Raw genomic sequence first — 20,763 nt, 5'->3', positions numbered from 1 at the left:
GAATCAGCCATCACCTATGCATTCAGAATCTACTTTTCTCTCTTGGGCAACTTGGGAATTTCTCAGCTAAAGCCTAGATCTATGAATGTAGGCAAGGGGAATGCAGCCTGGCAAAGTTGGGGAAAGTTAATAGGGCTGTCTCTGACACTTCATTCCCAAATGTTCTTAAAATCAGACCCTGAAGTCACCAGGGAAATCTGGTTTTGAAATGATAGACAGCCCCAATCCCCTCAGCCATCAGGATAACACACCCTCCCTGGAAATATGCATCTGTCTAATTGCTCAAGATTGTGTACAAACTGAATATTCATGATCTTCACATTGACACAAAGGCTATATTTTTAAATGCTGCTACCCAATATTTAAAATCCTTTTTCTGTCCTTAAAAAGACTCATAGATTTTATTGGATCCACTGCAATTTGAGACACCTGGCTAGCTGGGGACTACATGGACTATAAGCCACAGATCTCCAGAATGGGGGGAAGAGGGCAGAAAATACTTGAGTCAGAGCTATTGCAAAGCATAGTGAGTTTACTATCTATAGATTGAATAAATATGTCTTAGTCATATATGTGTGACCAGTTTTCAAGGAAGTGCATTGGTGTGTTTAATAAGTTAAAACTCCATTTAAAAGGATTATTGAATTTCTGATTGTCTGTCATCATGTGTGGTCTCCACTGGTGACACCACCCTGACCATGCCATGTACCTGGCTGGGTCTCAGTTTTAGCATCAGTAAAGTGAGGCAGGCTTACTACTCAGGTGACCTGTCGTTGAGCCCACATTACCGGGGAGTGGGGAGGGAAGGGGTGGACACACAATCTGTTCACGGTCCTAGACACTCTGGACGGCCTCTGGCAACATCATACCAATGAGTGGCACACCAGAATTTGAACCAAGTTTATCTGACTAAAACTCAGCACCTCATCTGAGCTGGTAGAGGTAAGGCTGCTGTGTATCAGAAGGGCATGTTTAGAACCAGAACCCAGAGCACCATTTCAGAGCTTCCAGAAGCTTCCTGAACGTTGTTCCTGTCCTCTCAAGCTGGCAAAAACCAAAAGGCCTCCACTCCCAAGGCAAAGAGAAAGAGATAAGGAATTTGGGAAGCTTTTCTGCCCCAGGGAAGAATCAGCCTCAATGACAGTTTGGTATTAACTAGCTCAGCCATGCAGGGAGGCATAATTAGTTTCCCAGCCCAGAGTTTCATTCCACCGGTCCCCCACACCCCAAGGGCTACACAATCTGTTTGAAATGAAAAGAAAAATAAAATCACTGCTCTCCTCGGCTGACCCATCAGGCTATTGCTCCTGGCCGTGGGCAAAAGGTGAGGCAGCCATCTGCCTGCTGAGGTAACAAAGAATGGAATAGTCATTTTTAAATGACATTTTCCATTTTTCCCCTATGTCTACTACGCCCTCTTCTACCCTACTGTTTAAATGATTCTTTTAAAATTGAAAATATCAGGGAGTAATAGGAAAAGAAAAATCACAGTACTCTGTGGTTCCTGCTAATGGGCTGATCTGTCCCAGTGGGCCAAGTCAGAGAAGAACCTTCTTCCTGGGCCCATTTCCTGGGCCTGCTGATGGCAGCAGGTGGGTGAAGGTGCGTGGGGCTGCTGTGAAGGGCCTACGGGTCCCAACCCAAACTGACACCCATGGGGGGGTTATTCCACAGGTGGCCACCAGGGAACCAAGAGGCTCAGCCTGCCCAATTTCTAGTTCCGCTACTGCGCCAACTTCCGCCCTCGGTGCCCGAGGACCTGTGACAGCGGAGGTAGAGAAAATGCCCTCCTGAGTCCAGAGCGGCCCCCTCTGAGAATTCTTCCTCCTCTAGGCAGACAGTTGCTGCCACCTCCCTCCTGGGTGTGGGAAGAGCTGGTCCCAACTTACTACTGTCACCCAAAAGCCACCTCAAGATGGTGGGATCCATTGTGAGGTTCTCACAGGCCTCGGCGTGGACAGGAGCCCAAGCTGCTGCCACTTGGACTGGGAAGCCAAAGGCCAACTTTCCCTTAGCTCCTAGGGCCCCGAGGAATTCTCGATCCTTTCTTAGAAATTAAGCTATGCTTTCAACTTCTTATGGGCTCCCTAGGTATCCATTTAAGTGACCCCAACTCTGTCCCTCCTTTTGGAGCAGAGCTTCCCTGTTCAGCTACATCTTTTCTGGCATTTTTCTCCACTTTTTGGTGCAGGTTTGTTTTTCCCCTTCTGTACCTACAAGATTGCTTTCATTTGAAAGTGACCACAAGTGACAGCTTTATTAAAATAAAGATATCGAGGGTCCCCTGAAGGCTTCACACTCCTCTCACCAGCTGATTCCTGGGGGATCTCAGTGCAGGAAAGCACATTTTGCACGCGCGTGCGCACACACACACACACACACATTCTACTGAGCTGCTGCTTCCCTTTGATTAAACCTTGCTAGGACAGTATGAGCTGTGAGGTGCCTTAAAAGAGACCCGAGAAATGCGTGTTTTCCTGTCTCTGACCCAGAAGGAGGACACAGCCTGAGACAGCCTCGTGCAAGCCACCCCTAAGCCTGGAAGGATGAGAATCAGTTCTTCAGTCCCCTGGCCTCCCTTCCAGACAGCTTTGAAGCCAGATACCTGGCTATGAATGTTCTTACTAAGTGGTTTCAGGCAGGCCTGCTTATTTATTCATTCAGTCACTCAACAAATTCCTACTTAGCCCCAACTACATGCCTGCCACTGTATCAAACAGGAAATTGGAAAAATTAGGACTCTGTCCACCCTCAAGGAACCCAGAGTATAATGAGAAAAGCAAATTAATCGTTACAGTACAGTACAACTTTCTCATCTATAAAATGGGGCTAATGATTTCACAGGCTTATTTTAAAGCTTATATAAGATGAAGTGAATTAAACCATGCCAAACATCTAGTCAGTGACCGATAAGTGTCAATTTTCTCTCATTTCCTCTTCCTGATGTAAAATCTCTGCCCCTCCTTCATGGGCACCACCACTGGGATCTGGAAAGCTGGGAAGAAGTCTGCTCCCAGTATAGAGGTCGCATCTCCAGGAGCTGCCACGTACTGCTGGGAACCGAAGTCAGGTCCTGCTTACAGCTGTGTCCTCAATCCTTAAGATGATCCCAGGCAGTAGAGTGCCAGCCCCAGGCACTCAGATAGGCCATAGAGAGGGGACTAAGGGATCCCCTCAGACCCCATCTAAGGAAATCTATCCATCCCTTGTCCCTTAAGCATCTGGCTTCATCTGAGAATATATAACCAAGGGTTTATCTTCCCACTGCAGAAGCTTCTTCTGAGGTTGAAAGAAGTAAAAGGATGTAGAGGGAAACTTTCTAGACTTGATTCAGACCTCTCCATCCCCATCCCAAAGTCTCCAGGGCCCAGGGGAGGGCCGCCAGTACAGTCACCAAATTGTACTGGGGCTTGGATCCCTCAGCAAACAGGTTGAGGGTGTGGGTGCTGTTACTTCTGGGCTTTAGCATGCTCTGATTCTAAGTAAAGATCTTTCTAGATCTTTACCAGGATAGAGCTTTCCCAACTGAGATACAACTTGAGAAATCTCAGCCTTCTTTGCTAATAGATGAGGAAAGAGGGAAGGGCTGCACTGAGCTGTACAACAATACCATACATTCCTAATATGGACCAGGGTGAAATAAGACATTTAATTCTCAATTTATAAAAATCAAGGCAACTTTCTGTACTTTGAAAGTAATTACAGACTCAAAAATCCTTATGCCTGTGTTGCTAAAAACAACTGGATGTTGTTGAAAAACACTTAAGATTCACAACTGTACAGTTTTAGGTAAATACAACAATTATTTTTCTGTGACCCAAACACTCCCTGCTAATCAAGAAATGGCAATCGCCCAGGAGGTTTCATAGTTATTTATTACAATTCTCTCTAGTAAGAAAGCAAAACCATCCCTCAGTTTTCTGCTGTCATTATAATCTTCTTCACAAGCACTTTAAATAGTTAAGTACTAACAGAAAAAAAAATGTAGAGTGGAGCTTCCTGATGTGAAACTACATCTATCCTGAGTTGTAAAGAATGTATATTAAAATTATATCACACAACAAAATACACATTTTGTAGAGGGGGCAGAAAGAAAAGATTAAATTGAGTCTCCCTGACAATTGTCTTAAATCACACCTTCCTGCCTGCAATCGAAATTATAAGTCACGTTGCTTTGAATTAAATCAAATTCACCCTGGCGGGAAGATAGGCTGACGTGACTGCAATTCTGTCAGCAGGTCAAAACACACACACACAAAAACCCAAGTCTCTCCTTAAGGAGACTCTCCTTCCGTCATCGGGGAGAGTCCTTCCCATCCATCACTGGGGAAATGAGACTCTGACCAGGTAACTGGGCACCTTGCATAATTCTCCCACCAGCCAAGCTTCCTACAAACATAGCACATTCCTGACATGGTCTGCTGCCCACTGCAATGCCAAGTGGGTTTTACAAAACAAATATTTCTCTACAAACAGGAGCAGGTCCCCAGGCTGGCAGGCTTAGAATTTCAGAGAAGTAGGCAAGTCAGACGGAGACACTTGAGTATTAGCATTAGTTCAGGCTCCCCTCTCATCTCACTACTGACCTTCTCAGGCTAGATGTAACTGGAGAAGTCTTAGCACACACATCATGTCTAATGGCACTGAAATGGGCTTCAAATCTGCTATTCTAGGCATTACAACCAGAAAATACATTCCTGATCGTGTTTTCTATGTGAGCTCCAAGAAGGAAAGATAGTGGAAATGAAGGAAAGAGGGAAAGAAGGAAGCCTGAAGAAAAGAATGTGCTTCCTGCCCCTATGCCTGCTCCATGACAGGCAGGGTGGGGGTGCTTTCCCGCATGGCATCTCATTTCATCAGCACAACGATCCCACAGTGTTTATGGAGCAACCGCCCTCCTTTCTACAGCTGGGGAAACTGAGGCACAGGACAGCGAAGAGACTTGCCCAAGGTCACCCACCCTGAAAACAGCAGCGCCGATTCCAGCCACCGATTGCCTGCATGCTTTTCCCCACATTAAATGAGAGGCGCAGGTAACTGCTGGTTAAGATCTGAGCTTACCCTCTCCAGATCTTCCCTGCTCCACTCCTCTTAATCCTCCTCATTCTTCCGAGATGTGTCATAAGCCCCAGTTCCTCCAGGAAGTCCGTTCTGATGATGCACTCTTCTAGAATTCAATTTTAACCCTCATTACACTAGTTAGCTTGCAAAAGATCTTCAGCGGTTTCTTGTATTGTCTTCTAGGCCTGATTATGAGCTTCTTAAAGGAAAGAACCATGTCCTATATATTTTTTCATCTCCTGACATGCCTGGCACAGAGTCAAGCCCTTGCAGAGTGCTCAGGGAGTAGCCACAGAACAGCCTGGATTGATGCCTTTAAAAGCTGGGCTTCTCTGCTAACCCCTGCCCATAGCTCCCCATTTCTCCCACAGTGGCCTCCAAGGCCTGCACAATCTGCTCCCCAGCCAGCACTTCTCTGGCCTCATCCCCCAACCCTTTCTTCCATAATCACTCTGCTCTGGCCACACTAGCTGACCCACGGTTCCTCAAACACACCAGGCACATTCCTACCCCAGGGCCTTTACACTGTTCCCTCCACCTCGAAATCTCTTCCCCCAGGCAGAGTTCACACCTAACTTTCTTCAAGTCCTTGCTGACAGGACAGCTCCTGATCATCTCATTTAATTACAACTCCTTTATATTTTTGTCTTTGTTCCACTGATGTACCCTCAGCACTTGCTAGGCACTCAATAAATGCTGGTTGGATGATGGAAGGGAAGGATCTGAGCATGTGACCAACAGAAAGCAGGAGTACGTATCAGGTCACTGTCAAATTCCCAGTCATATTGGGGAAGAATAGGAACTTGGAAGCAGGTCTGTAGTTTCTCCCAACCATCTCATGCCCCACCCCCAACTGCTGGCACCCTGCCAGGATCCAAACTAATGCCAGCCTTGGAGTCCACCTCCTATATCTTCCCACAGAGCTGGGGGCCCACCGTTATATCCACTTTACCTGAATATTCCATTTCCTCAATTAAATGGGAAGTTCCTGGCAAACTCGGACATGTCTGCTGTTTCTTTTGTGTGCACCAGTCCCTTCCATGGTCCCCCACCCGACCCCATTCCCTGAGCCTGGAGGACCCCCAAAAACCTTAGGTCTGAGTGAGTGGAGGAGATGGGCTTGCTCACACTAAGTCCTCTCCTGAAAAAAATGATACTGTTGGCTTCAAAGGGCCATGCCCTGGAGCCTCTTTCAGCTTTCCTGAGTGCTCAGTCCCGGCCAGCTCCTGGCACAGGCATCCTCTTGTGTCTCCAGGGAAGGATACCAACAAAACAGCCACTTGGTAACCCATCTCAAGGCCTCGCTTCTGTCATGAATCTTTCTTCCAGTCTCATCTGCAAACTTTCTGCTGAAAGTAAGGGATAAGCTTGCTTTCTCTTGATCAGCATCGCTACAGCAGAAAAACAAGAGGATCCCTGACCTGTTACTAAGGGGCTTAGCAAAGTAATGGGGTTTTACCTCTTAGTAAGCACATAATCTTGGACAAGTTAACTACAGTTGCTGAGCCTGGATTTCCTCATCTGTAAAATGGCACTAACAGCATCCCACAAGGTTCCTTACAAGGTTAAAGTGATGTAACACATGCAAAGCATTTAGCACGCAAGAGATGCTCAACAAACATTAATTCTCCTCTTCCTCCCATCTCTTCTCCAGACAACTTCGGGCCTATTTCTACAACACTTCCTCACTGGTTTCTTTTTCCAACTTCTGAATCTTTGATAAAAGTCTCTTGTATCCACTTTCCATTACATTTCCCCTCGAATATAAATCTCCAGATTCTAGTAAAATATTTTTTTAAAAACCTGGCCCAGGCACCTGGGTGGCTCAGTCAGTTAAGCATCTGACTTCGGCTCAGGTCGTGATCTCACAGTTTGTGGGTTCGAGCCCCACATTGGGCTCTGTGCTGACAGCTCAGAGCCTGGAGCCTGCTTTGGATTCTCTCTCTCTCTCTCTCTCTCTCTCTCTAAGATAAATAAACATTAAAATTTTTAAAAAAAGCCTAGCCCAATTATAGACTTGGAGGGTCTACATCATAATCCCTACAATGTATACTTTCCTCCAAACAGTCTTTTAGAAAATAAAGCAAATCAGAGGATCAGTTTATTATTAAGCTGAGATTTAGATGTGGAAGAAACCAAAATGTTAAAAGACTCACTGTTCCAAGCCCTTGAACTGAGAGGCAGGTCTAAAGCCTCTCCCACACATATACCACCAACCCCCCCCTTTCCTCCGTGGCTCCTTCTGTCCCATCAGGGAAATATTATGATGATTAATTAGACAACGCCTGTCCCGTTGGTTAAGATCCTTTGAGGTGGGAACCACATAAACACCAAGCATCATAACTGCAATAAAAAGAAACCAGAAAACCCCTCAGCTCTGGGACCCTAACCAAGGCAGAGCTAAATAAATCTGGAGCAGAATATCAAGAAGGATCTTCCACATGGATAATAGAAAATGTCACCAGCATAAACAGGAAGAGAGATTAGTTCAATAAAGGAATAAAGGCACATTTGCGGGTCTCAAGTAAGATTTTTGCTTACTTTTAACTTCCCAGCATATAACTCACAAGGTTATTAATACAGACTCCTACTGTTTTGGGCAAATAAACAGCTGCTGATGTTTTGTGCCCAAACCACTTTATTAGAGCTTTCCTTTACAGCAATTGTTTTTTCCTTTCCAAATCCTGAGAGGCTCAGACAGCTAAAAAACAGAGTGCCAAGGCGGGAGGAATAACAAAGGAGAGAGGAGGCAGCCTGTGTGGGCAGAGAGAATGGGGCAGGGGCTGCTGGGACCCTCACTGTCCTCTTTACTACTCTTGGACAAAGTCAACGTTCAAGAGCAGAGACCAGAAGACACAGATAGGGTGTAATCACAAGGGCTATTTTTGCCCTGATGCTAGGAGCTGCCATTAAACAGAATTTAACAGTGTGAGAAGATAAGGATGACCAACCATCCAGGTTTTCCCGGGTTCAAGGGGCTTCCTTGGAGCCAGGAACTACAGTTTTAAAATAGGGAAAGTCCTAGGGCACCTGGGTGGCTCAGTCCATTAAGCATTTTGACTCTTGATGTGAGCTCAGGTCATGATCTCACTGTTTGTGAGTTCGAGCCCTGCATTCAGGCTCTACACTGACAGAGGAGTCTGCTTGGGATTCTCTTTATCACTCTCTCTCTCTCTCTCCCCCCCCGCCCCTCCCCAGCTCACACGCACTCACGCTCTCTCACTCTCAAAATAAATACATTAATTAAAAAACAAAACAATGCCCAGGGAAAGTCTTGGGCAAATGGGACAAGTTGATCACCCCAGAAGACACATGACTCTGTCAATGGACAGAAAAGCACTCAGCATAGCCTCTGGCACCCAACCTCGAGGCTCCTCACCTACATAAGGACAGACCAAGCCACCTGCCTGGCACCCCACCCCCACCAGTCCCCCACTTGCCCTGAGGCCTCTGAGCTTACACTTGAACACAGTCTCCAACAGAATGATCTCCTGGTCCTCTCTCTGTGATTTTCACCTTTTTCTTTTTCTTGTGTAGGGAGCATATATGTTAGAAAGTTCCCTTCTTGTCTCCACCACGTACCAGTGTGTGACCTTGGGCAAACTCTCTAAGTGTCTATGTCTAACTGTCCTCACCCCTAAAACTCTCCATCCACGTTGCAAAGGTAAAAAGCAACCTCGCATGGACAGCATCTAGTCCAGTCCTTGCCACACAGGAGTTCTCTTTCTCCGTGCCTCCTGATATAATCAGTCTTCAATACTTGATATGCCTGTTGCTCTTAAAATAAGCCAAGGGTTTGGCTAGGATTCTCATTTGTCACTTCTGAAGCTTCAAATCCCCTCTTAGCTTTCTTACTCTTATATTCATTGGCTCAAGCAATTTTGGTACTGTTCTCCTAAAGTCCCAGAGGCTATTAGCCTGACACTTATGGGTCCAGGATTCAAATCCTGTCCTGCCCAGGTCCCTGAATTACCTTCCCATTTCTCTGGGATCTCAATGGCCTTTAAAGGTCCATCCCAGGGGCGCCTGGGTGGCTCTGTCGGTTAAGCGTCCGGCTTCAGCTCAGGTCATGATCTCGCGGTCCATGAGTTCGAGCCCCGCATCGGGCTCTGTGCTGACAGCTCAGAGCCTGGAGCCTGTTTCAGATTCTGTATCTCCCTCTCTCTGACCCTCCCCTGTTCATGCTCTGTCTCTCCCTGTCTCAAAAATAAATTTAAAAAAAAAAAAACGTTAAAAAAAATTAAAAAAAAAAAAAGTCCATCCCAGGACACAGAGATGGATGGGCTAAGCAAACAAGTCACCAGGGCTTAAAATGCAATACTCAGCAATCTTAAACAGGGCTACACCTCTGTCTTAAACTCTGGACAATGGCTATTCTAAAGAGGTGGCCCTAAGTCTCCTCTTCAGACATCATTTTTCATTGTTCTCATCTGTCCCAAGGAGAGGGGTGCAGATACCACTCTTCTGGATCTTCCCAAACACAGTACTTTGTGAACTCCTGAAGAGAAGCAGTAACAAAACGTAGCCCAGAGAACCATCTGCTGGCTCTAACACCATTTCAGCAGTGGCCTCATACGGAGAGCCTGTCACAGTCTCATTGGGACTGCACACTTAGGACTTTCACAAGGCTTCATTAAGGGCAGTTTCATCTCTGAAAAGCAAGCCTTCACAAAACTGATGGTGAATGATGGGCAGTGAAAGAGCTACATCAGAACCCCATACCCACTGGGACGATTTGTCCTAGCAATATATTTTAGTCCATAATCCTGTAGTCGGCGGGAGGTGCGGGAAGGGGGGAGGAGGAGCCCCTGGGTGGCTCAGTCGGTTAAGCACCTGCCTTCGGCTCAGGTCATGATCTCGCGATTTGTGAGTTCGAGCCCCACGTGCTCTGTGCTGAGAGCTCAGAGCCTGGAGCCTACTTCATATTCTGTCTCTCTCTCTCTCTCTCTCTCTCTCCCTCCCTGACTCGCATTCCGTCTCTCTCTCAAAAATACACAAACATTACAAAAAATTTTTTTAAAAGAAAAGAAAAAGACATAATCGTGTAGCCAGCAAAACTACCCAAGCGTTAGTGTTCATATAATCAGGAATCCTCTTGCTTAAAGTTCCAGTTGGCTGCACTCAGCTGGGTCCATAAAAAGTACACAGCCCCACAAATAGGACTCCAGGACAGCAGTTGTTCCCGATTACTACAACAAATTTTAGATTGGAACAGTTGTATAGTGGTTGGTCGTTAACAATAACTAAAATACCAAAACATACAAATGATTAGGTTTAACTAGTAAGTTGAAGGGATTTCAAGGTTATCACATTCTCTTGCATACTAATCCGCTTCTCGAGTGGGAGGAAAAAGGACAGAGTGAGAATGCGTGCACTGTGTAGGGACATGCGCCATCCTGGCCCCACCCTGGGGCGTGTGCCCTGCATGTGAAGGCATGCGTGTGAGGAGAAGGAAAACATTCAGCGCTTCCATACTCACCCACTGCATTGTGGAACGGAGCTGCTCCACCCCCAAAGGCAGACTGAGATTTGATAAGCTGGCAATTGTAGGCACCATGGAATAATCAAATCTCTACCCAACTCAAGGACTCCCAGCGCCGGAGAGACATTCAAGGCCAGCATGAAAAGTGAGGGCAACACTCATTTCATCTGGATCATGAACCAGCAGACCTAGCCCCCTCTACCCCTTGCACTCTGTTGCGGTTGCCCGTCTCACATTTATGGGTTTCTGCCCCTCCGTCTTTATGTGTGATCCTCTTTCTTCCCAAATCCCATCTTACTGCCTTCTGGCCACATTCATCACTCATTCAGCCTGGTGCTTCCCACAAAGAACCTTCTGCGCAGCATCACCTCCTACTAGACTGCCTTCCTATATGCTTCTCCACAGGGCAGCCATCTCTCCTAGACTCCTGGACAGGACCCAAGTAATGAAAAAGGGCAACAATCCTAAAGAGACCCTCAAGCCTCCAAAAGGCAATGGCCCCAAGGCATTTGGCTTCCCAAGTGAAGTGAAGTCAGAAATTCTACAGGATGGTAATGAAGATGGTCCAGTAACCTTGTATGTGGCTCTGAATCCTATAAATACCTTTGGAAAAACACAGACCGGCATAGCCCAAGTGACTGCAGCTGACCTTCAAGGCCCTCACAGACCAGGAAACCAGACTGTGGTTCTCCCACATTTCATTCTGAATTCTCCTTGAGATTCTACATCAACCTACTTATCAAGGGCAAATAACAATTTATGTCGAGTGAGTGGGAAAGAATGTGGAATTCATTTATTTTACAGCCTACACACTTGTGGATAAAAATGAGAATTCTTTGGCCATGGGAAAAAAGTTGTATTCTTTGGCAAGGTTTCCCGACTCCATGAAGATGCGGTCTGGGGTTATTAATAAAGGTAATTGGGCCCAACTTCTAAATCCTGCTCTTGCACTCTCAAAATATCAATCACTGTTACTAATATAATTTCACACGCCATAGTTCATTCCGAAGGAAAAATAGCTTTACTATTTAAATGACACCCTTTCCTCAACTAAACTCCACAAGCACTCAGAAAACATCATATCCTCTTCTTCACAACCATGCCAAGTCAGGGATCAGATGAGAAGGACACCAGCCAATTCTAGGTGACATCCAAAAGCTACAAGGGACAAAAAAAAAATCTCCCCACATCCAGACCTAGGACATTTTCTGACTTTTAGGGACCACAAATGGTTTGTAATCAGAGCAAGCAACCTGTTTTTAGTGACCTAATATACATTAATATGCATAGAATATGCCTAACAAACTTTTAGGAAACAAAAAGCAGTTAATAATCCATTTCTCCCATTGTTGGGATGATCTTGACTCACTGAAGTAAGATAATGGATTTAGAAATTAGTCATATAATGTAATACATTATTAATCATGGTATTCAGAAGGGTAAATAGATATTATAAAAACACTACCCAGGAATTCAATTTCCTTTCAGATGTGTTTACTCTCTTGAATTCTTTATGCTACCATCATCCGTCACAAAAATGTAATAGTCAGGCCTTTTTCTCCCAAAACAGTGATTTTCAACCTTTTCTTTAAAAAAAAAAAAAAGCACAGCCTTTTAAAAAATAAAACATTCTATAGAACACCAAATATAAGGCATGTGAAGGAGGAGATACACTGGCTGCGAGGAGGAGAGCATGTGGGTGCAGGAGGGGTCCAGGAGACTTCAGTTGACCCTTTTATTTGTCAGGTCCTAGATCCAACCTTCCAGAAAGCTTGGGGCTGCTTGTGGCCACAGTATGAAAACTACTGCCCTAAGTCATCTATGTAAAGCAAAAAATATGTACATAATATAGAATACAGGCCGTGTGTGTGTGTGTGTGTGTGTGTGTGTGTGTGTGTGTATAACTAGTGATCTATGTAAATATACCATACATATATATAATATACAAATCACAAAAACTGATATCCCAAGAGAAAAACTGGCAAAAGACACTAATACAAGGTGAAAGTAACAGGGGTAGGTGGGGGGGGGGGCAGTTATTAACTTCTACAGTAATCATAGGAGTACAAATCAAAAGAACACTTAACAGTGATTACCTTTGCCCAGAAAAAGTTAAATGATACCACCAATGCTGGCCAGGTTCCATGAAACTGGTACAAGAATACATTGCAAGTGGCTGTGTAGCAAGATTTTAACAACAATCGTTCATTAAACTATTCCTACTCTTGGAGTCCGTAGTAATCGCACATCTGGAAATAGATCCTTAAAGATAGTTGAAAAGAAGAAAAATGAGGTGGATATGTTCATTTCTGCATTAATTGTAGTGGAAAAGCCAATGTTCTGTAATGGGGAAGTCGTTAAATCAATAATGGTTATACCGATGGTGGAATATTATGCAGTCATTAAAAATACAGTACAAGTTCTCTTTAAGAACCCTCCGCTTTGTCACCTCTCCTAATGAAGCATGCTTTCAATCCCCCTGGGAAACCAGCCCCAGGATGCCTTTGTCCTTCTGTGTCAGCTTTTCTCTCCCGCCCCCACTCACATCTCCAGCTCAGGGCTGAGTTGTTTGGCTACCAACAGTCCTCTGGGTTTGTTCCCAAATGTGTTTTTACCTTTGGTACTTGTCATTGTAACGGAATAATTTAATTTAATTACATATTCTGGAAACCAATGGAATATGACTGCTAAAAAGATGAGAGCTGTTGTTTCTAAGAAAATTAATTTAACTGCTTTGCAAAGACTTTATAAAGCTAGTCACTGAAATAGCACTCAAATTGCATGTGAGCAAAATCACTGCGAAGGATGAGGCAAAAGTCGTAGAAATTCAGGCTACTACACAGAGGCTGCTTCATAAGCATCTTCAAGTTCTCAATGAATTTTAAAGGAAACAGAAGTAGAGATCAGTCTTTGTAAAACAGCACATTATGTAAGTGGCTTATGCAAGGAAGAAGATCAGAAAGGCCCCTGCCGTCCCGCCCAATGACGAGCCTTGGCCTTAACATCAAAAGGCTGGCAAATGAATGTACAAAATATTCAAAAATAAAATGAAAATAAAATACTTAATGCAGATATGCACTATTGTGTTTTATTCTCTTCTTTACTCAGTTTTTCAATTAACTACCTTAAAGCCCAACTGTATTGAATAAGAGGGAATCTATTGTTCTTTAAAAACAAGTCCACAGTGGCAGGGTCCGGGAGTGTCTTGATTTACTGCCATATCCAATGTCACCTCTCCACTGTGCTACCTGGCACATATTAGATCTCCAATAAATAAAGACTGAATCAATATACTATGTAGCAAACATGAAAAAATACTTCTAACAAAAAACAAGCTGAAAAAAAGGTGAAATATGAAATTACATGCAAACCATGACTACACCTTTTTTTTTAAATACGGAGGCAGATGGGAAAAGTTAGAAGGGAAGGCTCAAATGCAAAATAGATGTGTTAAAGTAAAATGAATTAAAGGCAATTTTATACATTTTTAATTATTTTCTTTAATATTGGCACATTCTTTTACAGATTCAAAAAGATACTAATCAAGAAAAGGAGGGGCGCCTGGGTGGCTCAGTCGATTAAGCATCTGATGTCGGCTCAGGTCATGAACTCACAGTTCATGAGTTCGAGACCCACATCAGGCTCTGAGCTGACAGCACAGAGCCTGGAGCCTGCTTCGGATTCTGTGTCCCTCTCTCTCTGTCCCTCCCCCACTCACACTCTGTCTCTCTCTCAAAAGTAAATAAACATTAAAAAAAGAAGGAAGGAAGGAAGGAAGGAAGGAAGGAAGGAAGGAAGGAAGGAAGGAAGGAAGGAAAAAGATAAGGAGAAAGCTGTTTCAGTTTCTACGGGACTTCCAAAATAAGACAGGAACCAACACTGAGTAGGTTCCAAGCTCTCCAAAACACAAGCTGCCTTCAACACACCCTCTGCTTCATCCGCCTCACCACGTCCAGCAATCCCATCTTTCTCCTCCGAAGAGTGAACCTGTACGAACACTTATCTCCAGCCCAACAGGATGCTATTTTTGAAATCTGGAGCTATCCACCCTCTCGCTTACCAACTATTTGAAAAAAAAATTTTTTTTCAAAACTGCAATTTACATTCCCAAGAGATTCCCAAACACCATCTAATTAAATCATTCAATCAGAAAACAAATTAAAATGAAATATCACTGCAACCCCCAAGAGGAAAATAAACTTTTCAGTCATGACTAGAACAGACCTCTAGGGTGATGCTCCAAAGCCTCTTCTAATTGCAAGGCCTATGACACATTCTGCAGAACATTTTGTGACATTTGCAGTTTCCGGGACAACTTTCCTTCCAAAGCAAAAAGAAGCCTGAGCAAGGCTCCAAAGCAAAACATTCATTTGAGAATGGAAACGCTTTCATAAATGACTAACCGGTGCACTGGGCATCCACATTATACACTCATTCATTCATCCATTCATCTATCCAACACCTACGCTCTACAGAATGTGCCAGGAACTGTCCTGGGTATTCCACCAACACTTTTTAAGAGAAAGTAACCTCTGTCTCTCAACATAAAATAAAACAAAACCCAGAGCTTCCTGAGTTTACCTATGGAAGAGTCTCAACGTGGGCAGGTTCTGACTTCATCATTCCTTGGGCATCTTCTGAGGTCTCTAACTCTGACGCCCTCTTCCATCATCAAGTAACTCCAGGGGATCGCTGTTTCCCCTGTGAGCTGCTGGCCCTCTAAGGAGACAGTACAGTATGTGGTGAAGAACACAGACCCTGAAGCCAGATGGGCTGGGTTTAAATCCCTGAACTCCCATGTATCAGTAATGTGACCCAGGCAAGTCTTTATCTCTGTCTGTAAAATGGAGTTAATACTACCTATTTTACAGGGTTGTGATGATTAAATTAGTCAATATACATAAAGCCCTTGGAATAGTGCCTGGCACATAATGGGCGCTATATAATTTTCAGCCATTATCATTACCCCTTATTCTCCTCTCCCTCAGCTCAGCACAGTAAGCTGGATTGCTCAAAAGGCTGTACTAACTGGAGGAAACTTAACAGTGGAATACACATGAACAGTGTATATCACTGAGTACCAGGGTCTGACTGTCCTTCCCTACCCTGCCTCCAAAGAGTTGCACTTGGCCAGTCCCAAACTTTGCAGGCCTCTTAAACATAGATCTCTAAATTCACTTAATCCCCTGAATCCTAGCTCTGGATGGCTCCAGGGCCACTGGGAGGGCTGTCACTGGTCACACTAGCCTATCACGGCGCAGCCAACCAAGTCACCTCCACTCTCTACCTGTCTCCCATCTAGCCTTCCCCAAGTCACTGACACTTCCCCACCCTCTAGAGCCTGTGGCTTCCGCCTTTCTGTCCTGAGAACCTGGTCATTTCTGAATATCCACAGGAGTCCTAATATACAGTCAGGGCACATAACCAAGAGAACCAGACCAACGTATGTTTTAAGAATCCTGTTCTCTCTTTGCTTCCCATCTCTCCCAATTTTTTCAGGTATATATTTAAAAGTTCCGAACAATGTGTAGTTATAAGGTTTCCTGGGAACAAAATCACAAAGGCTCCTTTCAGCTTTAAAACTGCACTCACTTTCATGTAGAGCCTTATAAATCATGTGACATGGTCCACATTCAATATGATAGGGGCTACTCTGTGATGAGCTCATGGGTTAACAATGTCTCCTCACTGCTTCCCAAAGCAGTACCTTGCTCACCTCCTCCCTGAGCAGACTGGAAAGCACAAGAGAATCATTTTTCAGGAATATATATACACACACTCACGCGGAATCTGTGAATGAAAATCTCTCAAAACCTGTGGGCAAACTGGAAACGTCAAAGTAAGGTATGGCCTTGTGTCTCCCTGGGAACAGTCTGAAACACCCTGGGGCAAGCACTGTACTTCTATTGCTGATTAATTTTCAGTCCAAACCTACAGGATGGAAAAGGTAAGAAACAGCAGCAACAGGGGCCATCAGATAGATAAATCGGTCTGCTAAGCCCAGTTCCAGTTTGAGAGGCAGAGGTAGGTATGAAGGAGAAGCTGTCAACAGTCTCCTTTCGAGGGAAGTGTCCCTAAGCCATGAGCTTGTTTTGAAGTCATTAGTTAGAAAGCACAAGGGATATGTACACCTCTCCTGCACTCACCTGGACCTCCCCTGGGAAGGAACTATTCTGGACATGTGGGGTTACCGCGGGAAATGTGGACACAGCGCCTATCTCTACCCTGGCAGGGGCAGCAGGTGCAGACACCCACGTGTAAACAAAAGAAAGTGCTCCTGGGGGAGAAAGCCTTCCATCAGCTAGATATTTGACAAGATCTGCTAGGTAGTGGACCCAGAGTCTGCCTGGCCTGCCAGGTTTATAGGTGAACAAGGTTCCCTGCCCTTCAGAAGCTCACACGCTGGTAGAAAGCAGGGGAAGTGGGGAGGTGACGAAAAGAGAAGTGTGAACGGGTGAGACGCGCGCGTGTGTGCACACCCAGTACCAGTGCCCCGCGGAGCCGGGAGCTCTCCATCCCCTGCCTCTGACAGTACATCGGACAGGGTTGCATCGGGAGGGCTCCCATACGCCATCCTCCCCTTGACCCCAGCCCTGGCCTAGATGGAGGGCAACCACCTCGTGCAGCCTTAGACTCAAGAACCACTCCGCGAGAGTCTGTCTGCTCCGCCCCAACCGCTCCCTGGGCCTGGGAATGCCCTGGGCCTGGGAGTGGAGCTACCGGAGGCAACGGCTTTCGCCCGGCCCCGCGGGGAAGGTGCAGCCCAGGGGGGATTCTCTCGGTCCTGGGCGGAGGCGCCACCGCAGTGGACAGAGCTCCAGGCTCCCGTGCTTCTTCCACGAGTCGACACCTGCTCCTGGAGAGGGTCCTGGACCCGCTGGTTGTGGTGGGGGTGGGCACCGCTATAGGTTTAAGCGGCAACCCCAGCCACAGATTTCCCCTACAGGTCCAACGGACCTGTGCGCCTACGGACGGCGCACAGCAGGGCTGGGGCTGGGTCTACGCAATCTTCCTAGTCCAGGCTTGTCCCGCAGCCTGTGGGTTCTAAATGCCAAAGGCTGGGGCCGCGCGAGCATCTCGCCGTGGGCCCTTACAAGGGACCAAATGAGCTCGACTGCCCGCGCCCGCTCTCTCTTGTACACACACAAACATGCACGTACACACTCTGAGCCGGACCTGTGTGCGATCCCGAGAGCCGGCGAGCAACCAGCCCGGAGTCTCGGGCACATTTGGACACGTGCGCAGCGCGCCCCCACACCGCCAGTGAGCTGCACACACCCGCGCGTGGAGCCCCGCGCACACACGTGTGCCCTGGAGAAGCGCGCACCGCCGCAGACAGCGAGGGTCCCCCACGCAGGCAAGAGCGCACACCCAGCCCCCCAAGCTTCTGCGGCCTCAGACCCCGCAGCTACCGGCTACATGCGCACCCGCCCCGGCGCACCCGGCGCTTCGCTGGGCACTCCGGGGCCTGGTGAGCGGCCCAAGTTTCCCGGGGCGCCCGTACCTTGGATATGCTGCTTGATGACATTCTCCAGGTGGTCTAGCCGTTCAATAATCTTCAGGGTGTCCCCTTTGTCTTCCTCCAGCTTCTTGTCAGGCGCCGGCTCCTGCCCCCGCACATACACGCTGGCGATGTAGTTGGTGACCCAGCCCACGTAGAGCAGACATATGATGTTGGTCATGCCGCTCAGGATCACGCAAGTGGACACCAAAGTTTTGGTCTTCCTGGTGCACACCATTCTGGGCTCCTTCCTCCATATAGAGCTCCCGGGGGACCCTCCTCGCCGCGCGCCGGCACTCCCCCGCGCGCGCACACCCCCTCGCCCGCCCCGGGCCGCTGGGCGCCCGAGCACCTGAGTCCCAAGGTCCTCCTACAGCCGGAGCTGCTTGCGGTGGAGCCGCCGTGCCCAAGTTTGGAGCTCCCGCCGCTGGCCACCCGGAGAGAGAGCTTGACAAAGGAAACGAGGTGGATTTTTTCCAAATTAAAAATCTCCTAGCCCTTCTGGAAGCGGTCACGGGTGGCCGGCAGCCGCGCGCCCGGATACGCGCGTCGGGGAAACTTTGCCACAACCTGGGTCCACGGCCGCGCCGTTTCCCATCGCCAGCGCGGGGTGCCTGGGCGGTCCGACCGGCCCGCGCTGCTGGAAGGACGGCGACGGCGGCGGCGGCGGCAGCAGCGGCGGCGGGGAAAGCAGCGGAGCAGAGCGGCCCGGCCCCCTCCGAGCGACAAGCGCCGCCACCAATCGCGCTCCGGCTCGGGAGAGGGGCCGGTGCTGCGCTGCCGCGGACCAACAGGGAGGGCGCGCCGGGCGGAGTCCGGCCCCCGGGCCCCACCTGCTGGCCGCCCCTGGCTCCCGCCCTCCAGGGACGCGCCTGAGCTTCCACCAGCGTCCGCGCGGGCTGCCCCAGCCTCGAGGCTCCCGGAGAGGCGCGCCGCCAGCCTCAGCCCCTAGGTCGGCAGATTCCACCTCTAGGGGAATGCTAGGGGAATTCTTGCTCTTGCGCCGGGACCTCCGGTCTTTGCGGGGTCGCGCGGCTCAGCGCCCCTCGGCGGGGCTTCTCGCTCTGGTGTCCCCGGCCGGCCGACTCCTTGTCCCTCTTTGGGGCCGCCGGGAAGCAGAGAGGCGGGGGAGACATGGGCCAGAATAGTCTGACTATCCTTGCCCTTGGTCAGGCCCCGTGGGCATCCACTTCTTCCTTAGCCTCACTCCAGCCTCCGCCTGTCCGACGCCCTCTGTCCTCTGGCCTCCTGCATGGCTCCAGGCTTGGCAACTGCCAAAGGGGCTAAGCCTCCCAGGAATCTCTTAGATTTTGGACCACCACCACCATCACCACCAACCCCCTGGAAGATTTTTGCCCCATCTAGATTTTTTTTTTTTTTTTTTTTTTTTTTTTTTTTTTTTTAATGTCTGCACAGCTCCCAGGACAAAACTGTGTCCTGTAACCCAGTTGTCATCCATGTGGGACTAGGCTCATCTCGGTGAATAGGGAAATTCTGCACAGAAAGGGGAGAGGCGTTGCAGGGGCATTGGGGGCAGACTATGCTCTCTGTGAACTGTAAAGTCCTTATGCATGCTGTTTGTAATTGATGTTAGAGAGGACAGAACTGTGACTGACAGCAAAGGGACATGGCTGGGCTCTAATGGCTGAGACTATTTTATTTGTTATAAGAGCAAATACACTTATTCATATTATCCCCTTCTGCTGAAGTCACTTCTTTTCAGCAGCTGAATAGAATTCCTCTAAACAAAGGCTCTTTAAACACAGATTTATATCCTCTTCTCCATCTGTGGGTGCATTTCCTTGGCCTGCAGAGTCAGGGAGCATCCTGCTGCATAGCCACCTTGTACATCAGCACCCCAATGGGCCATGGTAGTAGTACCCACAGTGGCTCTCTCAAGTGATATTTTCTGGATTCAAGGAACTGGCCCCACAGAGGAGGGAGGGCACAAAACCAAAGAAGGGGCACTTTATGGCCATCAGCCAGTGCTTTGCTTACAAAACCCCCAAAATACGCTGTGATACCAACTGGAAGGTTTCTCTTTCACACAGCTGGAAGCAGGTTGGGAAGAGAGAAGAGGAGAATAGGATATATGTGTCAATATGTATGAGAGGAGAGGACACACACACACACACTTATCTTTTTCTGGGAAAAAAAAAAATCAAGGTAAAGAAATCTACAACCAGGAGGGAATAAAACCTGCCTCTCCCTTTCTCCTCCTCTGGAAGTATAATCAGCTCACAAATGAAGGATCTGGACTTTCTTCCGGTTGGATGAATTTACAAGCAACGGCCTTGGATACAGCTAGTGGCAAAGGTCTAATTCTTTCCTTCTGTCATGCACCTTCTCCCAGGAGGAGCTCCAGAAGTTCATCTCTTCCCAGGATCTTCCTAAACCTCCACAGGGCTAGACAGAGAGGAGGCAATACTCGTTTTTCACATTCTTACTGGGGGGAAAAAGCCCCAATTTACAAGGTTTAAGGCAAAAACAAAGTGGATTGTGTGACCTCAAATTTTTGTCCAGCTGATCTCCTAAGATAATTTGTAACTGTGGAGGGAAAGAATGCAACAAAAGAATGAAGAACAGGCTCTCCCCTCTGAAAGGTCACAGGGTCAAGTTGACCAGTTCAAAGAATATTCACTGGAGGGGCAGCCCAACTCCAGGACTCTAATCTCAGATCTGCCACTTATTAGTTCTGTGAGGTAGGACAAATTTTAAA

The 20,763-nt window shown here is 47.3% G+C and overlaps 1 protein-coding gene across 3 annotated transcripts in view; it reads right to left on the bottom strand.

Annotated features, from left to right (window-relative positions):
• Window positions 1-18,736, bottom strand: part of GALNT18 (polypeptide N-acetylgalactosaminyltransferase 18) — a 353,962-nt gene extending 335,226 nt beyond the window's left edge. For 2 of the 3 annotated variants that reach the window (XM_019456322.2, XM_019456324.2), the window contains exon 1: window positions 18,048-18,735. In XM_019456322.2, coding sequence (XP_019311867.1) covers window positions 18,048-18,282 — 235 coding nt within the window. In that variant the 5' untranslated portion in view covers window positions 18,283-18,735. Of the gene's footprint in view, window positions 1-18,047 lie in introns of all 3 variants that reach the window. The other variant, XM_053899989.1, reaches the window with a different exon arrangement.
• Window positions 18,737-20,763: the final 2,027 nt, after the last annotated feature.

The sequence above is a fragment of the Panthera pardus genome, unplaced genomic scaffold (assembly GCF_024362965.1).
Source record: "Panthera pardus isolate Hobbes unplaced genomic scaffold, ASM2436296v1 HiC_scaffold_12, whole genome shotgun sequence".
In the NCBI taxonomy this organism is placed as follows: Eukaryota; Metazoa; Chordata; class Mammalia; order Carnivora; family Felidae; genus Panthera; species Panthera pardus.
This window is presented reverse-complemented; position numbering and strand designations above follow the sequence as displayed.